This window comes from Enhydra lutris, unplaced genomic scaffold, assembly GCF_002288905.1.
Source record: "Enhydra lutris kenyoni isolate GAN:26980312 unplaced genomic scaffold, ASM228890v2 scaffoldscaffold14, whole genome shotgun sequence".
Classification (NCBI taxonomy): Eukaryota; Metazoa; Chordata; class Mammalia; order Carnivora; family Mustelidae; genus Enhydra; species Enhydra lutris.
In genome coordinates, this window is record NW_019154098.1 from 49082643 (window position 1) to 49105499 (window position 22857).

Consider the following 22857-nt stretch of genomic DNA (forward strand, 5'->3'; position numbering starts at 1 on the left):
TTTATTATGTTTATTATATAGGGCTAGTTGCTTATTCATTTTAATGATAAAACTAAAAGAGCAACATACATTTATTAGTACTAATTATCATACCATATAATTAAAATTCCTTCAAAAGAGCTGTGTGAATTTATTCTTTCCTATCAAACTCCATTTGCTTGGGAGCTCCCTAGCATGGAGTGCTGGAAACAGATCAAATACTTTCATTATTTGAGTTCCATTTGTTCTCTAATGTGTACACACACCAACCTTGCTTCCAAAAGAAGATATCATTACCTTTTTCCCTCCAGTTTGAAAAGTTTAGGCAGTCTGTGTTTTTTCTGCAGGAATATTTTAGGATATTGCTTTATAAACATAGTGTGAGCTGAGAACACACTGCAAGAACTCCTGTTTTAAAAATATAAAGAGAGAAAAATTAAAATTTAGATATCATCAGATAATAGTTTCCAAGGGAAAGATTTTTAACTTCAGACATACAACTATTTACCCTAAAAAGCAAATGAAAAAAATATGAAACCTAAACATTCTATGCTTTAAAATTATCCACTATAAAAATTGTCCATAGTGTGCCTCAGTAAGAAATATTTTATGAACATCAGATTTATGGGAATGTCAATGCCAAAAATTTAATTTTAAGTTGAGCCTTCTTAAAATTTTATTTCTGTAATTGATGAAAGCCCTTACATAAAATATGCCACATAATTAAATTCCTCCAAAATGATTCAAATAGAGTTCACATATACATTACCAAAAAGTATATTTATCTGAATCTTTGCGATGATTTATGAAAATCTCATGCACTGTATTTTTAGGACCAGAATAATGATGTGTTAGAGCAAAAGATCAGCACTTCCCAATCCAGAAGGTCACTGGAATCATTGGGATGCTTCTTTTAAATACAGATTTCTGATCCTTTTCCTGAGGAAACAAGATCTCCAAAGATGGAAGTCTGTGTGGACTTCTCTATTTTAGATATCCTACTCCACAGTGGACCTGAATGGCTCACTTGGTTAAGTGTCTGCCTTCCTCTCAGGTCATGATCCCAGTGTCCTGGGATCAAGCCCAGCATCATCTGTCTCCCTGCTCAGTGGGGAGTCTGCTTCTAACTCTTCCTCTGCCTGCCACTCCCTCTGCTTATGCTCTCTCTTTACCTCTCTTTCTGTCAAATAAATAAATAGATAAATTTCCTTCTCCAGGTGATTGTTAATTGTAGCCAGGTTTGCAATCCATGGCAAATACTAAAAATGCCAATAGCAAGATCCAGTGGATATAGTAAATTATCACTCAGTGTCATGTAATGACTTATATTTCTGGAAAATGTGCTTCATTCCATTTTTAATTGACAACCACCATGAAAAGTTGGTCAATTGTTTTTAAATGTTAAGCATTCATCTTAACAGCTTTTTTTAATAATTATCAAAAATGATCATACTTAATATGCCAATGAGTTAAGCAAGCTAGATGAAATGGATGCATTCCTGGAAACCTATAAACTTCTAAAACTGAATCAGGAAGAAACTGACCACCTGAATAGACCAATATCTAGTAACAAGATTGAAGCGGTGATCAAAAACCTCCCAAGAAACAAGAGCCCAGGACCTGATGGATTCCCTAGAGAATTCTATCAAACATACAAAGAAGAAATAGTACCTATTCTCCTGAAGCTATTTCAAAAAAGAGAAACAGAAGGAAAACTTCCAGACTCTTCTTATGAAGCCAGCATTACCCTGATCCCCAAACCAGGCAAAGACTCCACCAAAAAGGAGAATTTCAGACCAATATCCCTGATGAATATGGATGCCAAGATTCTCAACAAGAACCTAGCTAATAGGATCCAATAGTACATTAAAAAGATTATCCACATGACCAGGTGGGATTTATCCATGGGACACAAAGGTGGTTTAACATTTGCAAATCAATCAATGTGACAGAACAAATCAATAAGAGAAGAGAGAAGAACCACATGGTGTCTCAATTGATGCAGAAAAAGCTTTTGACAAGATACAGCACCCATTCCTGATTAAAACCCTTCAAAGTATAGGGATAGAGGGAACATTCCTCAACTTCATAAAATTTATGAAAAACCCATAGCGAATATCATCCTCAATGGGGAAAAGCTGACAGCCTTCCCTTTGATATCAGGAACATGACAAGGATGCCCACTCTCGCCACTGTTGTTCAACACAGTAATAGAAGTCCTAGCAACAGCAATCAGACAACAAAAAGAAATAAAAGGTATTCAAATTGGCGAAGAAGTCAAACTCTCAGTCTTGGCAGATGACATGATACTTTATATGGAAAACCCAAAATCCACCCCCAAACCACTAGAACTCAAACAGCAATTCAGTAATGTGGCAGGATACAAAATCAATGTACAGAAATCAGTTGCTTTCTTATACACTAACAATGAAAATATAGAAAGGGAAATTAAAGAATCGATTCCATTTACTATAGCACCAATAACCATAAGACACCTGGGAATAAATCTAACCAAAGAGTAAAGGATCTGTACTCGAGGAACTACAGAATACTCATGAAGGAAATTGAAGAAGACACAAAAAGATGGAAGAGTATTCTATGCTCACGGATCAGAAAATAAACATTGTTAAAATGTCTATACTGCCTAGAGCAATCTATACTTTCAATGCCATACTGATCAAAATCCCACGGGTATTCTTCAAAGAGCTGGAACAAACTATCCTAAAATTTGTATGGAACCAGAAGGTTCCCGAATTGCTAAGGAAATGTTGAAAAAGAAGAACAAAACTGGGAGCATCATGTTGCCTGATTTCAAGCTTTACTACAAAGCAGTGATCACCAAGACAGCATGGTACTGGCACAAAAACAGACACATAGACCAGTATAACAGAGCAGAGAGCCCAGATATGGACCCTCAACTTTATGGCCAAATAATCTTTGACAAAGCTGGAAAAAATATACAGTGGAAAAAAGACAGTCTCTTCAATAAATGGTGCTGGGAAAATGGGACAGCAATATGTAGAAGAATGAAACTCAACCATTCTCTTACACCATACACAAAGATAAACATGAAATGGATAAAAGACCTCAACGTGAGGCCGGAATCTATCGAAATCAGAGAGGAGAACATAGGCAGCAACCTCTTTGACATCGGCCACAGCAACTTGTTTCAAGATATGTCTCCAAAGGCAAAGGAAACAAAAGCGAAAATGAACTTTTGGGACTTCATCGAGACCAAAAGTTTCTGCACAGCAATGGAAACAGTCAATAAAACAAAAAGGCAACCCTAAGAATGGGAAAAGACATTCGCAAATGACACTACAGATAAAGGGCTGATATCCAAGATCTATAGAGAACCCCTCACACTCAACACACACAAAACAGATAATCATGTCAAAAAATGGGCAGAAGACATGAACAGACACTTCTCCAAAGAAGACATACAAATGGCTAACAGGCACATGAAAAAATGTTCAGCATCATTAGCCATCAGGGAGATTCAAATCAAAACCACATTGAGATACCACCTTACACCAGTTAGAATGGCAAAAATTAATAAGACAGTAAATAACAATTGTTGGAGAGGAGGTGGAGAAAGGGAACCCTCTTACACTGTTGGTGAGAATGCAAGTTGATGCAGCCACTTTGGAAAACAGTGCAGAGATTCCTCAAGAAATTAAAAATAGAGCTTCCCTATGACCCTGCAATTGCACTACTGGGTATCTACCCCAAAGATACAGATGTAGTGAAATGAAGGGCCATCTGTACCCCAATGTTCATAGCAGCAATGGCCACAGTCACCAAACTGTGGAAAGAACCAAGATACCCTTCAACAGACAAGTGGATAAAGAAGATATGGTCCATATATACAATGGAGTATTATGCCTTCATCAGAAAGGATGAATACCCATCTTTTATATCAACATGGACAGAACTAGAAGAGATTATAAGTCAAGCAGAGGAGTCAATTATCATATGGTTTCATTTACTTGTGGAGCATAAGGAATAACACGGAAGACATTGGGAGATGGAGAGAAGAAGTAAGTTGGGGGAGACAAACCATGAGAGACTGTGGACTCTGTGGAACAAACAGGGTTTTGGAGGGAAGGAGGATGGAGGGATGGGTGAGCCTGGTGGTGGGTATTGTGGAGGGTACGTATTGCATGGAGCACTGAGTGTGGTGCATAAACAATGAATTTTGGAACACTAAAAAGAAATAAAATAAAATAAAATGGGGAAAAATGATAATACTTAAAAATGAACACTGACAAACAACTTAGTCAATATTTGCCACATGGCAATGAATATAAAAATCCTCAAGAAGGATTTCTTGTTTCACTGTCAATGTAAATAATAACAACACATTATAAAATATTTATAATAGCTTATTTTCTCCTGGCCAGAGTTTCCTAAAACATAATATTAATTCTTTACATAAAACAAATACTCCATACTTTAAGAATGTTATGTAAGTTAATTGATTCACATAATGCAATGTGAATTTGCTTTAATATGATATTAGGCATTTTCATGCCTAATCTCACACTACAGAGATACACAGAACAAGAATCTACTCTTTAAAAAAAAAAAGTTTTATCTATTTATTTAAGAGAGAGAGGGACAAGATAGCAAGAGAGAGCAGGAGCAGCGAGGAGGGAGACGCAGGCTTCGGTTGAACAGGGAGCCTGATGTGGGGCTTGATCCCAGGGCCCTGGGATCATGACCAAGCCAAAGGCAGATGCTTAATGACTGAGCCACCCAGGTACCCCTAGAATCCACTCTTTTTTAAATCTAGTCATTGATATCATTAGAAGCTTTTCCAAGATCTTTTTTTTTCTCCCCATTTGGAACTACCATTTTACAATCATCTATTTTACACATCTACTTATAATATGTCAAGTACTTGTTATATGCCAAACATTGGACTAAGATCTTTACATGATTTCTGTCTCATTATATATTTATATAACCTGACAAGGTTGCTATTCTTTACTGCCCATTTTACACATAAAGAAACTGCAAACTTGATTCACATAACTAGTAAGTAGAGGACACAGGATACAAAGGAAAACTAAATTGACTTGAAAATCCATTCTCAGGGTGCCTCCTGGTTTTGGTTCAGGTCATGATCACCAGATCCTGCGATGGAGCCCTAGGTCGGACTCCATGCTCAGCAGGGAGTCTGCTTGAGGATTCTTTCTCTCCCTTTTTCTTTGCCCCTCCCCTCATGTGCCCTCTCTCACATTCTTTCTCTAAAATAGACAGGTAGGTAGGTAGGTAGATAAAACAATCTTTAAAAAAAAAATTGTCTTAACCTTTTGGATATACTGCACCCCCAAAATAATAAAACATTTTAGTTCTTACTAAGTGTCAGCCATTATTCTACACAGTTTACATGGTTCAGATAATTTATCTTTATACAACTATATTACCTGGTATTCCTATCATCCCCATTTTGTAGAGAAAGAAATTGAGAGCCAAGAAATACTAAAGTCTGACCTCTTTCCTTTGTCTACATGGAGTCTATTCTACAAGACTTGGAAAGTTACCCCAATCTGTGATCTGGATATATCATCTTTGGAGTAGCTGAGAAGTTTACACCAAAATGCTAAGACCTTCACTGTTGTCATTTTCTATATGTATGACTGAGTTGCTTGCTTCACTAATCCTGAGAATTTTCAAGATTTGGTGGCTGGTGTACATGGACCAGTGTTTCTGATCTGTCTCCAAAGTAGTATCATCAAGAAGCAAAAGATGTGGAAGGTTAAAGTGGAAGAATCAAATGTTAGAACTAGGAATGATACAATTTTCAGAATGAGGTCCTAAGTGCCCTATGATGCTATGATGTATATTCTACATCACAAAAAGTAATTTGACAGCATATTCCTATTTCTGTGTCTCTTTTGAAATAAAAACATATAGTTCTCTGCATTCAGTAGGTATGCATTATTGTCTAAAACTATGTGACGTCTAAAAATAATTGCCTCTAAATATGGATAGGAGAAGTAAATTAAGAGAAATGATGTAAATATAATTAGACATCCAGGGACACAGAAAGATTAAGAAATATGACAAGGATGACTATGGATCCAAATAGCTATTTGATACTTGAATACTGTCCACAAAATAACTTTCATAATTTCCTAGACTATGAGTAAACACTGTCTATTGACAAAATTCATTACTTTATTGATGTTCATCTGCAAGGAAACTCACCTACAAAGAAAGAGCTTCAATTTCCTCAAGCAGATGAAGGGGAGATACATCCAAAACCTATAGATTTACTCACAAGAGCTCTAGAACACTTTCAGGATGCTCTATATCCAAAGGTCACAAAATTAAATGCTTACAATAGCCAAGCACGTATTAAAAGGTGGGAACTGTGCTGAACTGGAAAGAATGCCCATAAAGCCACAACCCTCCTTTCTCTCTGCTGTTGGTGTTTTCTCATTTTTATCCCATATTAAGAAAAGTCCAAAGACTCTGCAGGCTTTTGTTTTGTTTTTGTTTTGTTTAGTTTGCTTTTACAGAAGCCAGACGTCTGAAGTTTCATGTGAAATTTTGATTTTTAAATATTAGTAACTGCTGTAGGTTGAATTTGTCCCCCCAAAATTCATATGTTGAAGCCCCAATCCCTAATGCAATTGTATTTGGAGATGAAGCTCTTAGAATATAAAGTTAAATGAGATCATGAGGGTAGGGACCTAATCCGATAGGACTGGTAGTCTTCTAAGAAGAGGAAGAGAAAGACCTCTCTCTCCACATGCACACACGAAGGCCAAGCAAAGACACAACTAGAAGGCAGCTGTCTGCAAACTAGGAAGAGCATTCTCACCAGAAACTGAATCAACTGGCACCTTGAGCTTGGATTTCTTGCTTCCAGAACTGTGAGAAATAAATTTCTGGTGTTTAAGACAATCTATGGTTTTATGTTATGGCAGCCTAAGCAGACTAAGACAGTAACTTACTTTTTTAAAAAGTTTTAAATTACTGTGTGAATCAATCAAAATAATCTTCTGGCTGTATACCAATTACACTATCTCAGGCCAAAGAAGGAGCCCCAGTTAATGGCCTTGACGGTGTTCCCTAACTACATGACACGTAGTTACTTCTTGTGTTCTCTACTAGGTTGTGCCTATGATAAGAAATAAAAGAACCTTAGTCTTGGGCTCAAAATGATCTGAATTTATACATTAATTTTTCTACTTTATATAAACTTAAGCAGGTCATTTATCCTTCATATGCCTTAGTTCCTTATATATCAATTAATAGATACATGTCTAAATAATAACAATTCTACTTTTAATATACAATGATTTTATATCAATCTCAAAATCTTCTCTATGTTGCAACAAACCATGTCTTTTTCTTCCTGGGCACAGAGCTAAAAACTACATTTCCCAACCTTTCTTGCACTTAGATGTAGTCTCATGGCTGAGTTCTAGATAATGGAACATGGAAGAGAGTGTGAGAGTAATGAGCACCATTCCAGACCAGGCCCATCAAAATCTGCTCCCAACCTCACCAAAAAATCTTCCTATCTAAGATTCTCCATGTCTTTTTCCCTTCCAACTTGAAGCAAATGAGTAGGGTAGATGTGAAAACCACACACAAAGATGGGAGAACAAAATCTGAGGGTTTTGAAGGGGCAGGGGGTGGGAGGTTGGGGGAACCAGGTGATGGGTATTGGAGATGGCACAGATTGCATGGAGCACTGGGTGTGGTGTAAAAACAATGAATACTGTTACGCTGAAAATAAATTAAAAAAAAAATTTTTTTTTAAATAGGAACAGGCTACCAATCAAAAATAACCCTATAAGGCTTGATCTGAGAAACAAAGAAACTTCTATTATGTTAAACCACTGAGATTTAGGGTTTGTCTATAACTGCTAGATACCCTAAAACAACTTATATTTTCTGCATATATCTTCTGCATCCTGTTTAGTTCTGCTTACAAATTTGGGAACATAATACACTTTTAATAAAATACTTATTGATGAATTATATTTATGTGATTTCCCTAAGGCAATTTACATTTTTTCATTTTAAAAATTAATTAAAACAAGTCATAAAAGTTGAATCTATTCAACCTCTATAGATTTTTCCTCCTGAATTTTTCTTTTAAATATTATATCACCTATACATTTATTTGATGAAAACCAAAAAATATATAAATGTTATTCTTCTGCATTAGAAGAAGGTGCAGGTGTAATTTAATACAAATTAAGTTCACTTTATATATATATACAGAGAGAGAGAGATAATATATTATACATTATATAAAATGGATTTATGTTTTCTTTTATTTATTATATATTACATTGTATATAATGGATCTCATTATTTTATTACACTAGTAATTTAAAGAAAAAAATGTTCTGTAATAAGGCCAATGTATTTAACATACCCTAGCTACTAAATGGAAAGATCAATCAATCAGCAATCTTCAGATATTGCCACTATAAAGTGTCAATCCATTCAGTTTCCTCTGACTTACTTCTGAAATTTTTTGAAATGTTATTATCTAGTTATGAGTACATTTGATCATCTCCCTTATCTACGGATACAGCTCACTACCAATGACTTCATGGCTTCAAAATTATTTGATTATTTTTTCAAAGGAGCTCTACTCCTATGCCACTACAGTTGATTAGTAGATACATTAATCATAAAGATTAATCCCTACATTTTTTATTTTCATAAAGTTTCTGGAAAAAAATTAAAAGATATGTTTTGACAAAGCCAACTGTAAAGATATGACTTGAAGACCAAATCTAAACCTTTTATAGGGATATTGACCTGTCATAAAATTTTACTTCCCCTATTTTCAGAACAAATACTCAATTAGCATATAAACTGAAGTTGTGCTTTGTCTCTTATAAACAATTCCAACTTCTCATTTATTTATCTTTAGAAAAGGAATATCTACCTTTGGGATTGTTGTACTAGTTAGAAGTAATAAAAGCAAAGCTCTGACCCACCATTCACAATATATTAGGCATGTAAAAATAATAACTATTACTACAAACCCAGGTACAGAATATATGCATAGAGTAACAAATTCTTCATTTTATTAAAAATGTAGAGATATAGGGGCGGCTCAGTGGCTCAGTCAGTTGAGCATCTGACTGTTGGTTTCAGCTCAGTTTATGACCTCAGGGTCCTGAGATCTAGCCCCACATCAGGCTCCATGCTCAGTACAGAGTCTGCTTGAGATTCTCTCCCCCTTTCCTTCTGACCCTGCTGCTTGTGCTTTCTCTCTTTAAAACAGATAAGTATTTTTTTTTAAGTGTAGAGATATAAATTCTACTTCTTTATTTAAAGGACCTACACAATGAGTCTAAGGGAAATTTTTCATTGTTGTAACAGGACTATTAAAAAGAAAATATCTGGGGGCGCCTGGGTGGCTCAGTGGGTTGGGGCCTCTGCCTTTGACTCAGGTCATGATCCCAGGGTCCTGGGATCGGGCCCCACATCGGGCTCTCGGCTCGTAAGGGAGCCTGCTTCCCACCTCTTTCTCTGCCTGCCTCTCTGCCTACTTGTGATCTCTGTCTGTCAAATAAATAAATAAAATCTTAAAAAAAAAAAAAAAGAAAAAGAAAATATCTGGCACCCATTGTCCTATAGTGTAGAACATCACACCTTAGAAAAAAGATCTTCACAGTTTCTAAATCCTGGCAGTCTCAATTCTCTAAAGAACTCTGTTGTTGCACATATCATGCAAAAGAACTTTCTGTTATATTGTTGATCTGACAAGGAGTAAGTGATGTCTCTGAGGAGCACCACATTGCAACAAAAAGGAAATGAAAGTGAGTGGATACCTGAGATGCAAGCAAGAAGTAGATAGGAGGGGTAGGATTTTGAGGAGGGCACTGGGAGGAAAATGCAACTTGACCCAGGAAAAAGGAGGGGAGCCCAGCCTGAGGACCTTGATTTAGAGAGAGATTCTTGAAGGAGAATGAAATAATGTCAGCTTCTTCATAATACCCTGGTTCTAGGAAGAGAAAGTTATAAATTCTCCCTGGGGGTAAGTATCCACAATTTAGGTCACATATTATTACATGCTAAGAATAAGCAAATCTTTCACAGAAAGATTATCTGCAAAGACAAGTTACCATGAGTGGAGCATGAGACTTATACTCCTAAAGACTATAAATCCTGGTATGTTAGATATAGGGTATAGAATGGTATAAGATATTTGTAGAAATAAAAGGTAGAGTAACAGTGATGATCAATAACAAAAGACTATCAGGAATGACCAGACAAATTAGAAAAAAGAACTTGGTGGAACTTCTCAAAATGAAAATTATAATTATTAAAATTAAAAACACAATGAAAAGGATAGAGATCAAATTAGAGAGAGTTGAATAAGAAATTAAATTTGAAGATATATCTGTAGAAATTCACAAACACTTCAGAGAAATAATATTGGCAAAAAAGAGTAGACAAAAAGGTCAATGAAACAGAATAGTAAGCCCAGAAATAGATCCACATGTATACAATCACATGATCAAATCAAAAGAGCAAAGGCAGCTCAATACAGAAAGGATATTTTTTTTCTGAAAATGGTATTATAACAACTGGACATCTCTCTAGGAAAAAAAAAAATGCATGGGTACACAAACTTTACACCCTGCACAAAATTATCTCTACATAGATCACAGACCTAAATGTAAAAGCCATAATTTTATAACTTGCAGAAAAAAAAAATTGGAAAATAATCTAAGTGACCTTCGATGTGGTGATGACTTCTTAGATTAAACACCAAAAACATCATTCATGAAAGGAAAAATTAATAAGTTAAACTTTATTAGCATTTAAAACTTCTGCTTGCAAGACACTACTGTGAGAATGAAAAGATAATACACATACTGGGAAAAAATATTTGCAAAACACCTATTTGATAAAGGACTGATATCCAAAATATAAAAATAACTTTTAAAACTCAACAATAAGAAAACAAACAACCTAATTAAAAAATGAGTAAAAGATATGAACAAACACCTCACAAAGAAGAAATACAGATGGAAAATTAACATATAAAAAGATGCTCCACGTTATATATCATCAGGGACATGCAAATTAAAATAACAAGATATCAGGGGCGTGTGGGTTGCTCAGGTAAGTGTCTGACTCCTGATTTCAGCTCAGGTCAAGATCTCAGGGTCCTAAGATTGAGCCCCATGTAGAGCTCTGCATTGAGCATAGAGCCCCCTTAAGATTCTTTTCCTCTCCCTCTGTGCCTACCCGCACTTGTGTGTGTCTCTCTCTCTCTAAAAACAAAACAAAACAAAAACACAAGAAACCACAACACACCTATTAGAATGCCTAAAATTCAGAACACTGACAACACAAATTTCTGTCAAGGAATGGAGCAATAGAAACTCTCATTCACTGCTGGTGGAAAAGCGGTGGTAGAAACACTTTGGAGGCCAGTCTGGTGGTTTCTTACAAAACTAAACATACTCTTACCACACAATACAGCAATTGCACTCTTTGGTATTTCCCAAGTTGGTAATTTAACATTCACACAAAAACCTGTACATGAATATTTATAGCAGGTTTATTCATAATTGCTAAAACTTGGAAGCAACTATTCTTCAATTGAATAGATAAACTGAAATACATCCATACAATGAATATTATTCAGTGACAAAAGGAAATGAGCTATCATGTCATGAAAAAAGATGAAGGAATCTTAAATGTACCATTGCTAAGAGAAAGAAATCGATTTGAAATAGCTAAAAACTGTATTTTTCCAAGTATGTAACATTTTGGAAAGAGTAAAACTATAGAAATAATAAGATTGGTGGTTACCAGGGATTAAGGAAGGAGGGAAGAGTAGGTGAAACACAAGGAATGTTTAGAGCAGTAAATATTCTATATGATACTGTAATGGTGAATACATGTCCTTATACATTTATCAAAAACCCTAGCATGTACAACACAGTGAACCCTGTTATAAACATAGACTTTAGTCGATAGTAATATACCGATATTGATTAATTAATTGTAACAAAGATACCACACTTACGCAAGATGTTAATAATATGGGAAACTAGGAGAGTAAAGGGTATTTGGAAACTCTACTTTTTGCTCAATTTTTCTGTAAACATAAAACTGCTCAAAAAATAAAGTCTATTAAAAATATATGAATAATGGGGCACCTGGGTGGGTCAGTGGGTTAAAGCCTCTGTCTTCGGCTCAGGTTACGATCCCAGGGTCCTGTCTCTGCTCAGCAAGGGAGCCTGCTTCCCCCCCTCTCTCTGCCTGCTTCTCTGCCTACTTGTGATCTCTGTCTGTCAAATAAATAAATAAAACCTTTAAAAAAATTTGTTTTAAATATGAATGAAATAAAAAGATTTACTTTGTTGTAGTACACAATGAAGAATTAAGATAACTAGACAAGTAACTAGAATTGAGTACTGGGTAAAAAATAAGTAGCAAGTATTAGAAATACAAAGGAACGGTAGAATCTAAGTATAACATATGGAAAAATAAAGAAACAAGTGTGTAAAACATGCCTACAAGATTTTCATGCTTCAATTACTAGGTAAATGGCAGGCACTCAGCAAATATCTTTTGAATGTCAGCTATGTTCCTTGAACTGAAATAGGCAATGAAAATACAGTGGTGAACCAAACTCATATGATTGTTTCCCTCTGGGAATTCAGAATCTAATTGTGATAATATTATAAGGAATGGAGATGAGAAGCAAGTTTTCATAAGAATATGAGTTTGTTTCTTAAAATCAAGATACAGGGATATTTGAGGGTTAATCACATCTTAGAAATCATTTATAGCTTCTCTAACTTGAGAAGGTTTATCTAAGAAAACATCCTCTAGAACAAAGTTCCTTAAGAGGACAAGAAATTAGAGAAGAAGGGGATTATGGGTTCCTGGAGCAAATTCCAACGTGTATGGGGGTGTCCCTCCACAAAATACCAAGCAATTCTGGGGATACCACTAAGGTGTCTGAGAATTTAACTCAGTTCTTACACTGCCTGGAGGTAGTGCTCAATCTCACAGATTAAGGGTTCAGTTCCACAAGACTGTTCCCATCTCACTTCAGATGCCAATCACATGTAGCAGATCCCCAGATTATGCACAACTCTGTTCAATTTGGTCACAGGGGCAGATTTCCATGACTCTCTCCAAGTTCAGGCTTGATTAATTTGCTACAGAGGCTCATAGCAAAGTTAGGGGCACTCCCCACCCTCCAAACAACCCCCTTTGCAGTTGAAAATCCATGTAGAACTTTTGATGGCCCCAAACTTAACTAACAGCCTACTGTTTGCCAGAAGCCTTACTGATAACAAAAGTCAATTAATACATAATTTTATGTCAGACGTGTTATATGCTGTATATTTACAATAAAGTAAACTAAAGGAAAAAAATGTAGGAAAATACATTTACAGTACTGTACTATATATATTAAGTGGGGGAAGCTAAGATGGCAACATAGTAGGAGGACCCTAGGCTTGCTTCTTCCCTGGAACACAGCTAGATAACTATCAAATCATTCTGAATAGCCAGGAAAGAGATCTGAGGATTGACAGAATAAACCGCACAACTAGAGGGAGAGAGAAGACCACATTGAGGAAAGTAGGAAGTGCAGAGATGTGGTTTGGGGGAGAAGTGAATCACGATGCTGTAGAGAGAAGTGAGGCCTAGTCAAGAAGCAAGGTGAGACAGAGTAGAGGACACAGGGATATCCACAAGAACACTTCCCCAGAGTATTGTCTGGGAAAATGAGAGAGGCTGATTTTTGTGTTTTTCCAAAATGCAGGGCTCAAAGAAACAGGAGTTTTAGAGGTTCGTGGGGTTGGCTGGGATAGAGACCTGAGGGCACTGTCCTATTTCTGGGGGGATGGCACACAAGCAACTGGGGATGGGGGGAGGGATGGGAACAGGGCACCATCAGAGGATTGCCTAAGGCACTGGGGAAGAGACTATTCACTCTTCTTGGAGTGCATCTGTAAGAGCTGGTGTTCTCAGAGTCACTTCCCCAGGGACAAAAGAGTCAGTGGGCACCATTTCCCTTTCTGACCCTCAGCACAGCCACAGAGACACCTCCTGAGGGTTGCTAAACCACATACTGGCTGTTTAGCCTGCTTTGTTCCAAATTCCATGCCCCTGTACTATGATGCAACTGCCCTTCTTCATCAAACCTGCATAAGTCCCAGTGTGGAAAAACCCTCCCCCAGAAAACGAGCACCAATCCCCACCACACTAGGTCCTTAAAGATTGAAGTTTTAAGTCAGCAGGCTTGGCTGGGATAGAGCCCAAAGTGCACTGAGCTGCTCCACGCAGGCAAGCAACCTAGTAACAGAGAGTGTGAACATAGTAATCCGAAAAACACCTGGGATGATCATTTACTCTTCAGAGAGTGTTTCCCTAAGAGCAGGAAGCACAGAGTCCCCTCTCCGGGGACAAAGGAGCTGGCTGGCACCATTGCCCTCCCCATAAACCTCAGCATAAACCAACTTAAGAAAAACAGCACAGTGCCAAAACTGGCTGCCTAACCTGCTTACACCAAATCTTTCCCCCCTAGGCTCTGCTAGTACTGCTTTTCTCAGACAAGTGTTCCTAAGGACCAGTTCAGCAGGTCCCTTCCCCAAAAAACCAGCAAAACCCCCCACATGACCAACCATACTGACCAACCATAGAGTTCTGCAAAGCTTCAGTTCTAGTGAAAGTAGCATTAGGTCTCATTTAACAAGTAGATCAGAACACAATTAGTCAAAACTCACCATACTCTGGCCAAGGTTCAAACACTGTCCATTGCAGGCAAGGAGAACCTCTTCCAATGACTAACCTGAGTGACAGAACAGCAAAACACAGCAGCAGAGTGCACACAGCACACACCACAGACCCTTCCTGAAGCACCAGACTCTAGACACTATATAATCTCTTCTTCATAAAACCATTACTCTCAGAAGCAGGAAACATAACAGGATTTCTACCACACAGAAGATGAGACCTAGACAAAATGCCAAGACAGAGGAATTCATCCCAAAAGAAAGAACAAGAAAAAATAATGGCCAGAGATCTAATTGAAACAGATGTAAGAAATAGGCCTTTTCCAGAATTTAAAGCAATAGTGTTAAGAATATTAGCTGGGCTTGAGAGGAGCATGGAAGACATCGGGGAGAACCTTACTGCAGATATAAAAGAGCTAAAAAACAATCAGCCCAAAATGAAGAATGCAGTAACTGTGATTCAAAACCAGACAGACCACAAGGATAGAAGAAGCAGAGGAATGAATAAGTGATATAGAAGATAGAATTATGGAAAATAATGAATCTGTACAAAAGAGAAAAAGAAGAATGATGGATCAAGAAAGTAGACAGGGAACTCGGTGACTCCATCAGACATAATATTCATTTCAAAGAAGTCTCAGAGAAAGAGAGAAAAAGGAATAGAAGGCTTATTTGAGGAAATAATACCTGTAAAATTCCCTAATCTGGGGAAGGAAACAGACATCCAAATCCAGGAGACACAGAAAACTCCTATCAAAATCAACAAAGCAGGTCAACACCAAGACATACTGTATTTCAATTTGCAAAATATAGTGGTAAAGAAAAAATCCAAAAAGCAAACATTAAAAGAAGTCCCTAACTTAAAAAGCAAGACCCATTAGGCTAGCTGCAGATCTCTCCACAGAAAGTTGGCAAGCCAGAAGAGAGTGGCAATGATATATTCAACACGCTGAAGGGGAAAAATATGCAGTCAAGTATACTCTACCCAGCAAGGCTATAACTCAGAATAGGAGAGAAGAAGGGTTTCCCAGACAGGAAAAGAAAACTAAAGGAGTTCGAGACCACTAAACCAGCCATGCAAGAAATATTAAAGGAGATTCTTTGAGTGAGAAGAAAAGACCAAAAGTGACAAAGACTATAAAGGACTAGAGAACATCACCAGAAACAGCAACTCTACAGACAGCACGATATCATTAAATACATATCTTTCAGGATTCCCACTGAATGTAAATGGACTAAATGCTCCAATCATAAGACCTATTTTCAAAGATCTTCTTGTCTCTTTTCTCTTCCACACTTTATTCCCTTAAAAATAAAAATCACCTATCACTTCTTATCTTAGTTTTTACATCAAAAAATGTTTGCTTTTGCCTGATACACCAATAGAATTAACAAAACACCCTCACTAAGAAAAAGATAATATATTTTGCAATAAACATAGTTATTATGAAGAGCCAACCATTATCAATAGACCCTCAGAGCCTTAAACTGATCCAGGAGCCTCCTTAAAATAATTTCTATTGTCTCCATCAACCTCTAAAATATTCTAGTAACTTAGGGTACTTTACCTTAACCTGAAGCAATGAGAAACAATTACTGAATGTCATTTTTAATATTTTAATTAATTACTATAATTTTAAGGATATCATTTTCATCTTTTCTAATGTAAAAGTACAAAATAAAAGATACAGTCTGGGAAAATTAGGCAAAATTAATCATCTGTAAGTTGAGGAGCTTCCACTAGATGATTTCTGAGTTAACTTCTTGTTCTACAATCTTCTGACTCTATAATATTGTGTGTATGGGGAGATGATGCTAGATAGTCAACTTAAAAATGGACTTTGGGCTAAAACCCATTTATGAGTTATAATCTCTGTAAATATAAAAAATATATAGTCAGCACAATATATATATATAGTCCTCTGATTTGAGGATAAGTGGCTATATATTAGTAATATTAATCACTAGTAAGTATTGAACTCTATATCCCAGTCACAATGCTAACTGACAAGCACCACTCTCACACAAATGTACAAATTTATCTTTATCTTTTATATTTCCAAATTAAGACATGTTTAAAGGTTTTTGCATGAAATTACAAGAATAATAGGCCACATAAGAAAATGCATTTGCAAACATGTAGCCTCATGTTTGTTTGTTTATTTGAAACTTGGGAGAACATACATTTCCTTTTAAACCATATTACTCTGTTTATTCCTAAGTAAACTGAACTCTAAACGTAAGAGCTGACTGATCTTCAAGTACTTTGACTAAAAGGAAAAAAATCTCCAAAGCATGAAATGTCAAACCAACAGAAGGTGCTTTTTAAAAAATGTTTAAAAATGATTAGCTCTCTAGACAATAGTACCAAAATAAATAAAAGAGCACCTGTGTGGCTCAGTCAGTTAGGCATGTACCACAGGCTCAGATCATGATCCCAGATCCTGGCATCCAGGTCCACGTCTGACTCCCTGCTTCTTTCTCTCCCTCTGCAGCTTCCCCATGTGCTCACTCGTTCTCTCTCTCTCTCTGTGTCTCTCTCTCTAATAAATAAAATCTTTTAAGTAAATAAATAAATAAATAATCACACTATAAATACATAGCTTTCCTCCTAATCAACACGTAGAAAACCCTTATACATTTTTAAAGCACCAAGAAGATATTTAGTTCCGCTCAACATTAGAATGTAACTCAATTCAAAACATTGAACTCAGGGCACCTGTGTGGCTCAGTGGGTTAAGCTGCTGACTTCAGCTCAGGTCATGATCTCAGGGTCTTGGGATCGAGTCCTGCATCAGGCTCTCTGCTCAGCAGGGACCCTGCTTCCCCCTCTCTCTCTGCCTGCTGCTCTGCCTACTTGTGACCTCTCTCTCTCTCTCTCTCTCTCTGTCAAATAAATAAATAAAATCTTAAAAAAAAAAAAAACACTGAACTCTATGCCAAATGTCTAGGGGTAGAAAGCAGTAAGATAAACAAATCTTCTGCCCTCATGGAATATGTAGTCCACTAGAGATGAGAAGTCTTACATCCAAGAATTTAGAAATCCAAAGTGACATCATTCCTCTTTGTTACACACTTTTTCTTTTTACTTGCAATAAAAAATTCCAGAATAACATACTAATATATTGCCTTTATTCTCAGAGGAGAAGAAACATCAGACAGACACCAACTAACTGACTACATGCATTTGGGCGCAGCCATCACACACTGGGGCTTGCTTTTTGTACAAACACACAGGCACAAGGGTATAAAATCCAGTGAGAAGAGTTCTCATACACCTAGGAAGGGGACAGGAGTAGCTTCAACAGCTGGGACTGAGTACAGGGTAGAGGCACACAGAAAGTGGTAGAGAGTAGCAGCCTCCCCTTTATCCTCCCACCATGGGCCAAAGGAAGGACAACAACAAAGAAGATTTTATATATATAGTTAAAATATATATATGTAAATAATATGTAAATATTATATATATTATAAATATATATCATCAAATCCTTGGTAGGATTTATATACAAACACATATATATAATACAATCAAACCCTCGGTAGTTTTCATGTTCAAAAATGTCAATCCTTGGGGCGCCTGGGTGGCTCAGTGTGTTAAGCCTCTGCCTTCCACTCAGGTCATGATCTCAGAGTTCTGGGATCGAGCCCTGCATCGGGCTCTCTGCTCAGCAGGGAGCCTGCTTCCTCCTCTCTCTCTCTCTCTCTATCTCTGCTTGCCTCTCTGCCTACTTGTGATCTCTCTCTGTCAAATTAATAAAATCTTTAAGAAAAAAAAATGTCAATCCTTGAGTCATTTAATTCTTAGCTTTTCTTTTTTAATTATAGAAGAATATTTCATTGGTCATTTTTAACATATAATACATAAAAAATAAATAAATATGGAAGAATACATTTTTCTTAAATCTCTTCCCAATTTTTTGAAATCAACTGAAAGCTTTGTAATTCTGGAAGAATTCAATGTATATATTTCTGATAATCTGCATAAAGAAATCTTAGTGGGAATAGGACCTGTATTGCCAAACCATCATTTTGTTGTAATTTATTATCTTATTCTAAAAAGATATTCATTTTCAAATCTATATTTGCATTTGTAATCTTATATTCTTTTTCTAAAACTTAAGCCCTAAAACCTAAACCTAAACCCTAAACCCCCCCAAAAATATATATATACAGGTACCCAAAACATGCCCTCTCCCAGATCCTTGGTGTATACCAAAGTGTCAAAAGATAACGCCCAAGAAATTCACAGGATTTGGTGTCTAAGGAAAGGCACAGTAAATATAAGACTTTAATAGAAGGAAGTCAAGCAGGACAACCAGACTGGGCTTGGAGCAGCTGACTGTGACAGAACTCTACTTAGAAGAGATAATTGAACTAGGAAGACGAAAGGTATAAGATTTATGTAGAATGGATACTTTGGCAGTTCCACATCTAGATGATTCAATCTCTCTTACTATGATCACCCAAGGTGAGTGGAGGGAGAGGTCTAGAAACACGCTTTGTTTATTTGTTTGTCTGCTTTTTAAAGATTCTATTTATTTATTTGACAGAGACAGCCAGCCAGAGAGGGAACACAAGCAGGGGGAGTGGGAGAGGGAGAAGTAGGCTTCCCGCTGAGCAGAAAGCCAGATGTGGGACTCAATCCCAGGACCCCAAGATCATGAACTGAGCAGAAGGCAGACGCTTAAAGACTGAGCCACCCAGGTGCTCCATGTTTGTTTTTTTTTTTGTTTTTTTGTTTTTTATGTCTGGGCAAAAAAGCAAAAGGAAATGACAGGACAAAAGGCATTCAGCTCCAAAACCTGAACTAGCTTCTTCTGTGTTAGGAAAGGGTCCAGCATATAAGATATATTCAACACCTAAAAACTTGGATGAGCCTTTTTGAATAGCAATAATCATTTTAAAATAACACTTACATAATTCTCACTATGTGCCAGACCCTGTTTACTCTACATATGTTAGCTCATTTAGTCATTCCAATAACTCTGTAAAATAGTACTATTATTACCTCCATTTTAAAAATAAGAAAACTGAAGTAAAGAGAAATTAAGTAACCAATCCAAGGTCACACATTCTGCGAGTGCCTGAGCCAAGTTTGAAGCCAAGTGGCATAACTTGGGAGTGCCTGTTGATTCTTTGTCTGTGCAGAAAGACACTGAAAGTGAGAAGAAGGCGTAAGTGCCTAAGAAAAAGAATCTTTCTCAGGAGAAACCCAAGAAAAAGAAGCACATCCTCCTCTCTTTCTCTGAAAAAAGAAGAAATGACAGGATTGGTGAAGATATAGAAATAATTTGAAATCAGAAATACAAGAATATCAAAAATACCAGACACAAGTGTTGGTAAGGATGTAGAGAAAAAGGAACACTGCTACACTATTGGTGGGAATGCAAACTGGTATAGCCACTGTGGAAAACAGTATGGAGGTTCCTCAAAAAGTTAAAAACAGTACTACCTATGATCCATAGGTATTTACCCCAAAAATACAAAAACACAAATTCAAAGGGATACATGCACACCTATACTTATTGCAGCATGTTTACAATAGCCAAACTATGGAAGCCCCCCAAATGTCCATCATGGATAAATGGAAGAAGAAGATATGGTACACACACACACACACACACACACAGGAGTATTATTCAGCCATAAAAAGAATGAAATCTTGCCATTTGCCATACCGTGGATAGAGCTAGAGAGTATAATGCTAAGTGAAATAAATCAGTCAGAGAAAGACAAATACCATCTAATCTTACAGATGTGTGGAATTTAAGAAACAAAACAAATGAGCAAAGGGGAAAACGAGAGAGAGAGAGAATCCAAGAAACAGTCTTAACTATAGAGAATAAACTGATGGTTACCAGAGGAGAAGCGGATGGGGGCCTGGGGGAAATAGTTGATGGAGATTAAGAAGGGCACTTATCATAAATAGAATAGAACAGAATACAATACAATACAATACAATACAACAGAATATATAGGGGCATTTTCTCAGTAGTCCCATTAAAGATGAAGCAAGGTCCTCTCTTAATAAGGGAAAGTGGAAGAGTGGATAGATACTGATACGTAAGAAGCTAACTAGCTTTATTATTTTAAAAACACAACCTGGGAAACAGAGTTGGCAAGATAATGATTTTTTTCAAATTATATCTTCAAGTATCACATACCTTAGGATTCCTGAGCTTTGAGCCCTAGTATTTCCTAATTCTTTGGCTCCATCTTTCAACCAGGTATCTCCCATGCACAGCTAAAGTACTTATTTCATTCCGGATTTGTGTTTTCAACCATTTAAAGCTTTCACCCTTTATGACTAAAATTTTAAGTCTTAGAAAGGACCAGCCTAGGCATGAATTGCTTCACACTCAATTGTTTCCTCAAAATATAACACATATTCTGCCCCTTTAACCTGGAGAAATAACTTCCAGTTTTTCAAATATTTTTTATCCATGTGGTAAATGAAGTACATATGGAGTCAACAATAGTTTACTATACTTTATACTTTAAATCCATAAAACTATACTTTAATCCATAAAACAGACATGTTCATATTCATTTGAATGAAAGAAAAAGAAACACATGAGTAACTTACCTGGATTGCAGTCCCCTTATGTGGCACAATGCATTCAACTGGCCATAATCAATGTACTTAGACATTTTCAACCCTGAAAAAAATCAATTAGAAATCGGAGTAATTTTCTATAATCTTATTAACCAAGATTATAAATAGAATTTAATTCCAAACATTCATTATAGTAAAAGAATTCAGTGACCATGGAAGTGAAATATTATCAGTCCTTAAAATACAAGCAGAATTGAATAAGGTGATTGAATAACACAAAGAATGTAATGTTTTTCATTGATGTCAAATCTGGTCTGACATTTGTTTGTTGGAGTTTATAGGTGTCATATAATGTCCCTCCTGTGGAAGAAAGCCTTTCAGAATCCCCATCCTGTACCTTTAGAATGTGAATTGACAATACCATGACAATTCAAAGAAGAGTGTTCTTGAGGTTCCTGTCTCTCTGTCTCTGTCTCTCTCTCTCTGGAATACTACAAGGTTTTATTTCATCCATTCAGGCCCCCATTTTTCACTAGCCCCTCTTCAAAGCACCTTCCAATTTCTGGATTCAGTTTGCAATTCCATCTGAAGTTCATGTGTAAGCAAATCACACAATATCCCTTAAGAGCAGGAAGATAGCCAAGATCATAGCCAAGAAGCAAAATAATTGCAATTCTCCTTCAGTGCCAGAAAGAACTGACATCCTTCAAAGGAGATGAAAAGGAAGATGGAGTACTGAATGCGATAAGCATCATTACAATGACGGTCACTCACATCACAGGTCCTCCCCTTTCTCCAGGAGAATGCATGCTGTTAGAAATGTTGTAAAACAGAAAGCAGTAATACCAACATGCACATTATTCCTTCCCTTAGTGAAAAGGTATTGAGAAAATCAGCAGCTTAACGCACTTCTAAACTTTTTAAAATGTACTGATTGATCACATCCCAGTGGAATTTGACATGTCCAACTTATCAATTTTAATTTCAAATTATTGAATTACAAAATTTGATATTTTGTTTAAGCCTTCTGTGATCTAAAATTAATAACCAATATATATACTTTTTAAATATTTTCAAATATATACTTTTAAAAATGAAATTGGAATGAAATAAATTTAAACAGAAAACTAGTTGCTACCCACATAAATCATAACCATTTAATAAACTTGAAAATACTAATTACATGATTTAGGTATTTTCTTACTATATTACTTAGCTAAGGCTTAAGAATCAGAAAATTACCTAATTGCATTTTAGCAACATATGGAATAATTCTTTTAATTAAGCCAAGTTATAGCTATATTTTATCAAAAATACTTTTAAGTATACTCATATTTCTAATATAGGATATTGTATAAAATCCTAATTATAGTAGATTTGTAGATTGATGGATTAAGAAAAGACTTCTATGAAATATTAGTTTAGTCCAATGTCCCAACCCAGTTTAAAAATAGGATCAGAAATAGCCCTGATGTCTGGTATGGACAGGAAAAGGGGATGGTTGCCATAGATATTTCCAAAAAAAAGTTCAAGGTTTGAGAAACTCTGGCTTAAAGG

At 36.3% G+C, this 22857-nt stretch overlaps 1 protein-coding gene across 1 annotated transcript in view; it reads right to left on the bottom strand.

The window, feature by feature from the left end:
- The window catches only part of LOC111146500 (cyclic nucleotide binding domain containing 1), a 461604-nt gene that overhangs the window by 416102 nt on the left and 22645 nt on the right, over nucleotides 1–22857 (bottom strand). The window contains exons 2-3 of the mRNA XM_022502041.1: nucleotides 21331–21403; nucleotides 277–387 (exon numbers count right to left, since the gene is read on the bottom strand). Of these exons, the coding sequence (XP_022357749.1) occupies nucleotides 277–387; nucleotides 21331–21403 (184 nt within the window). The remainder of the gene's footprint in view (nucleotides 1–276; nucleotides 388–21330; nucleotides 21404–22857) is intronic.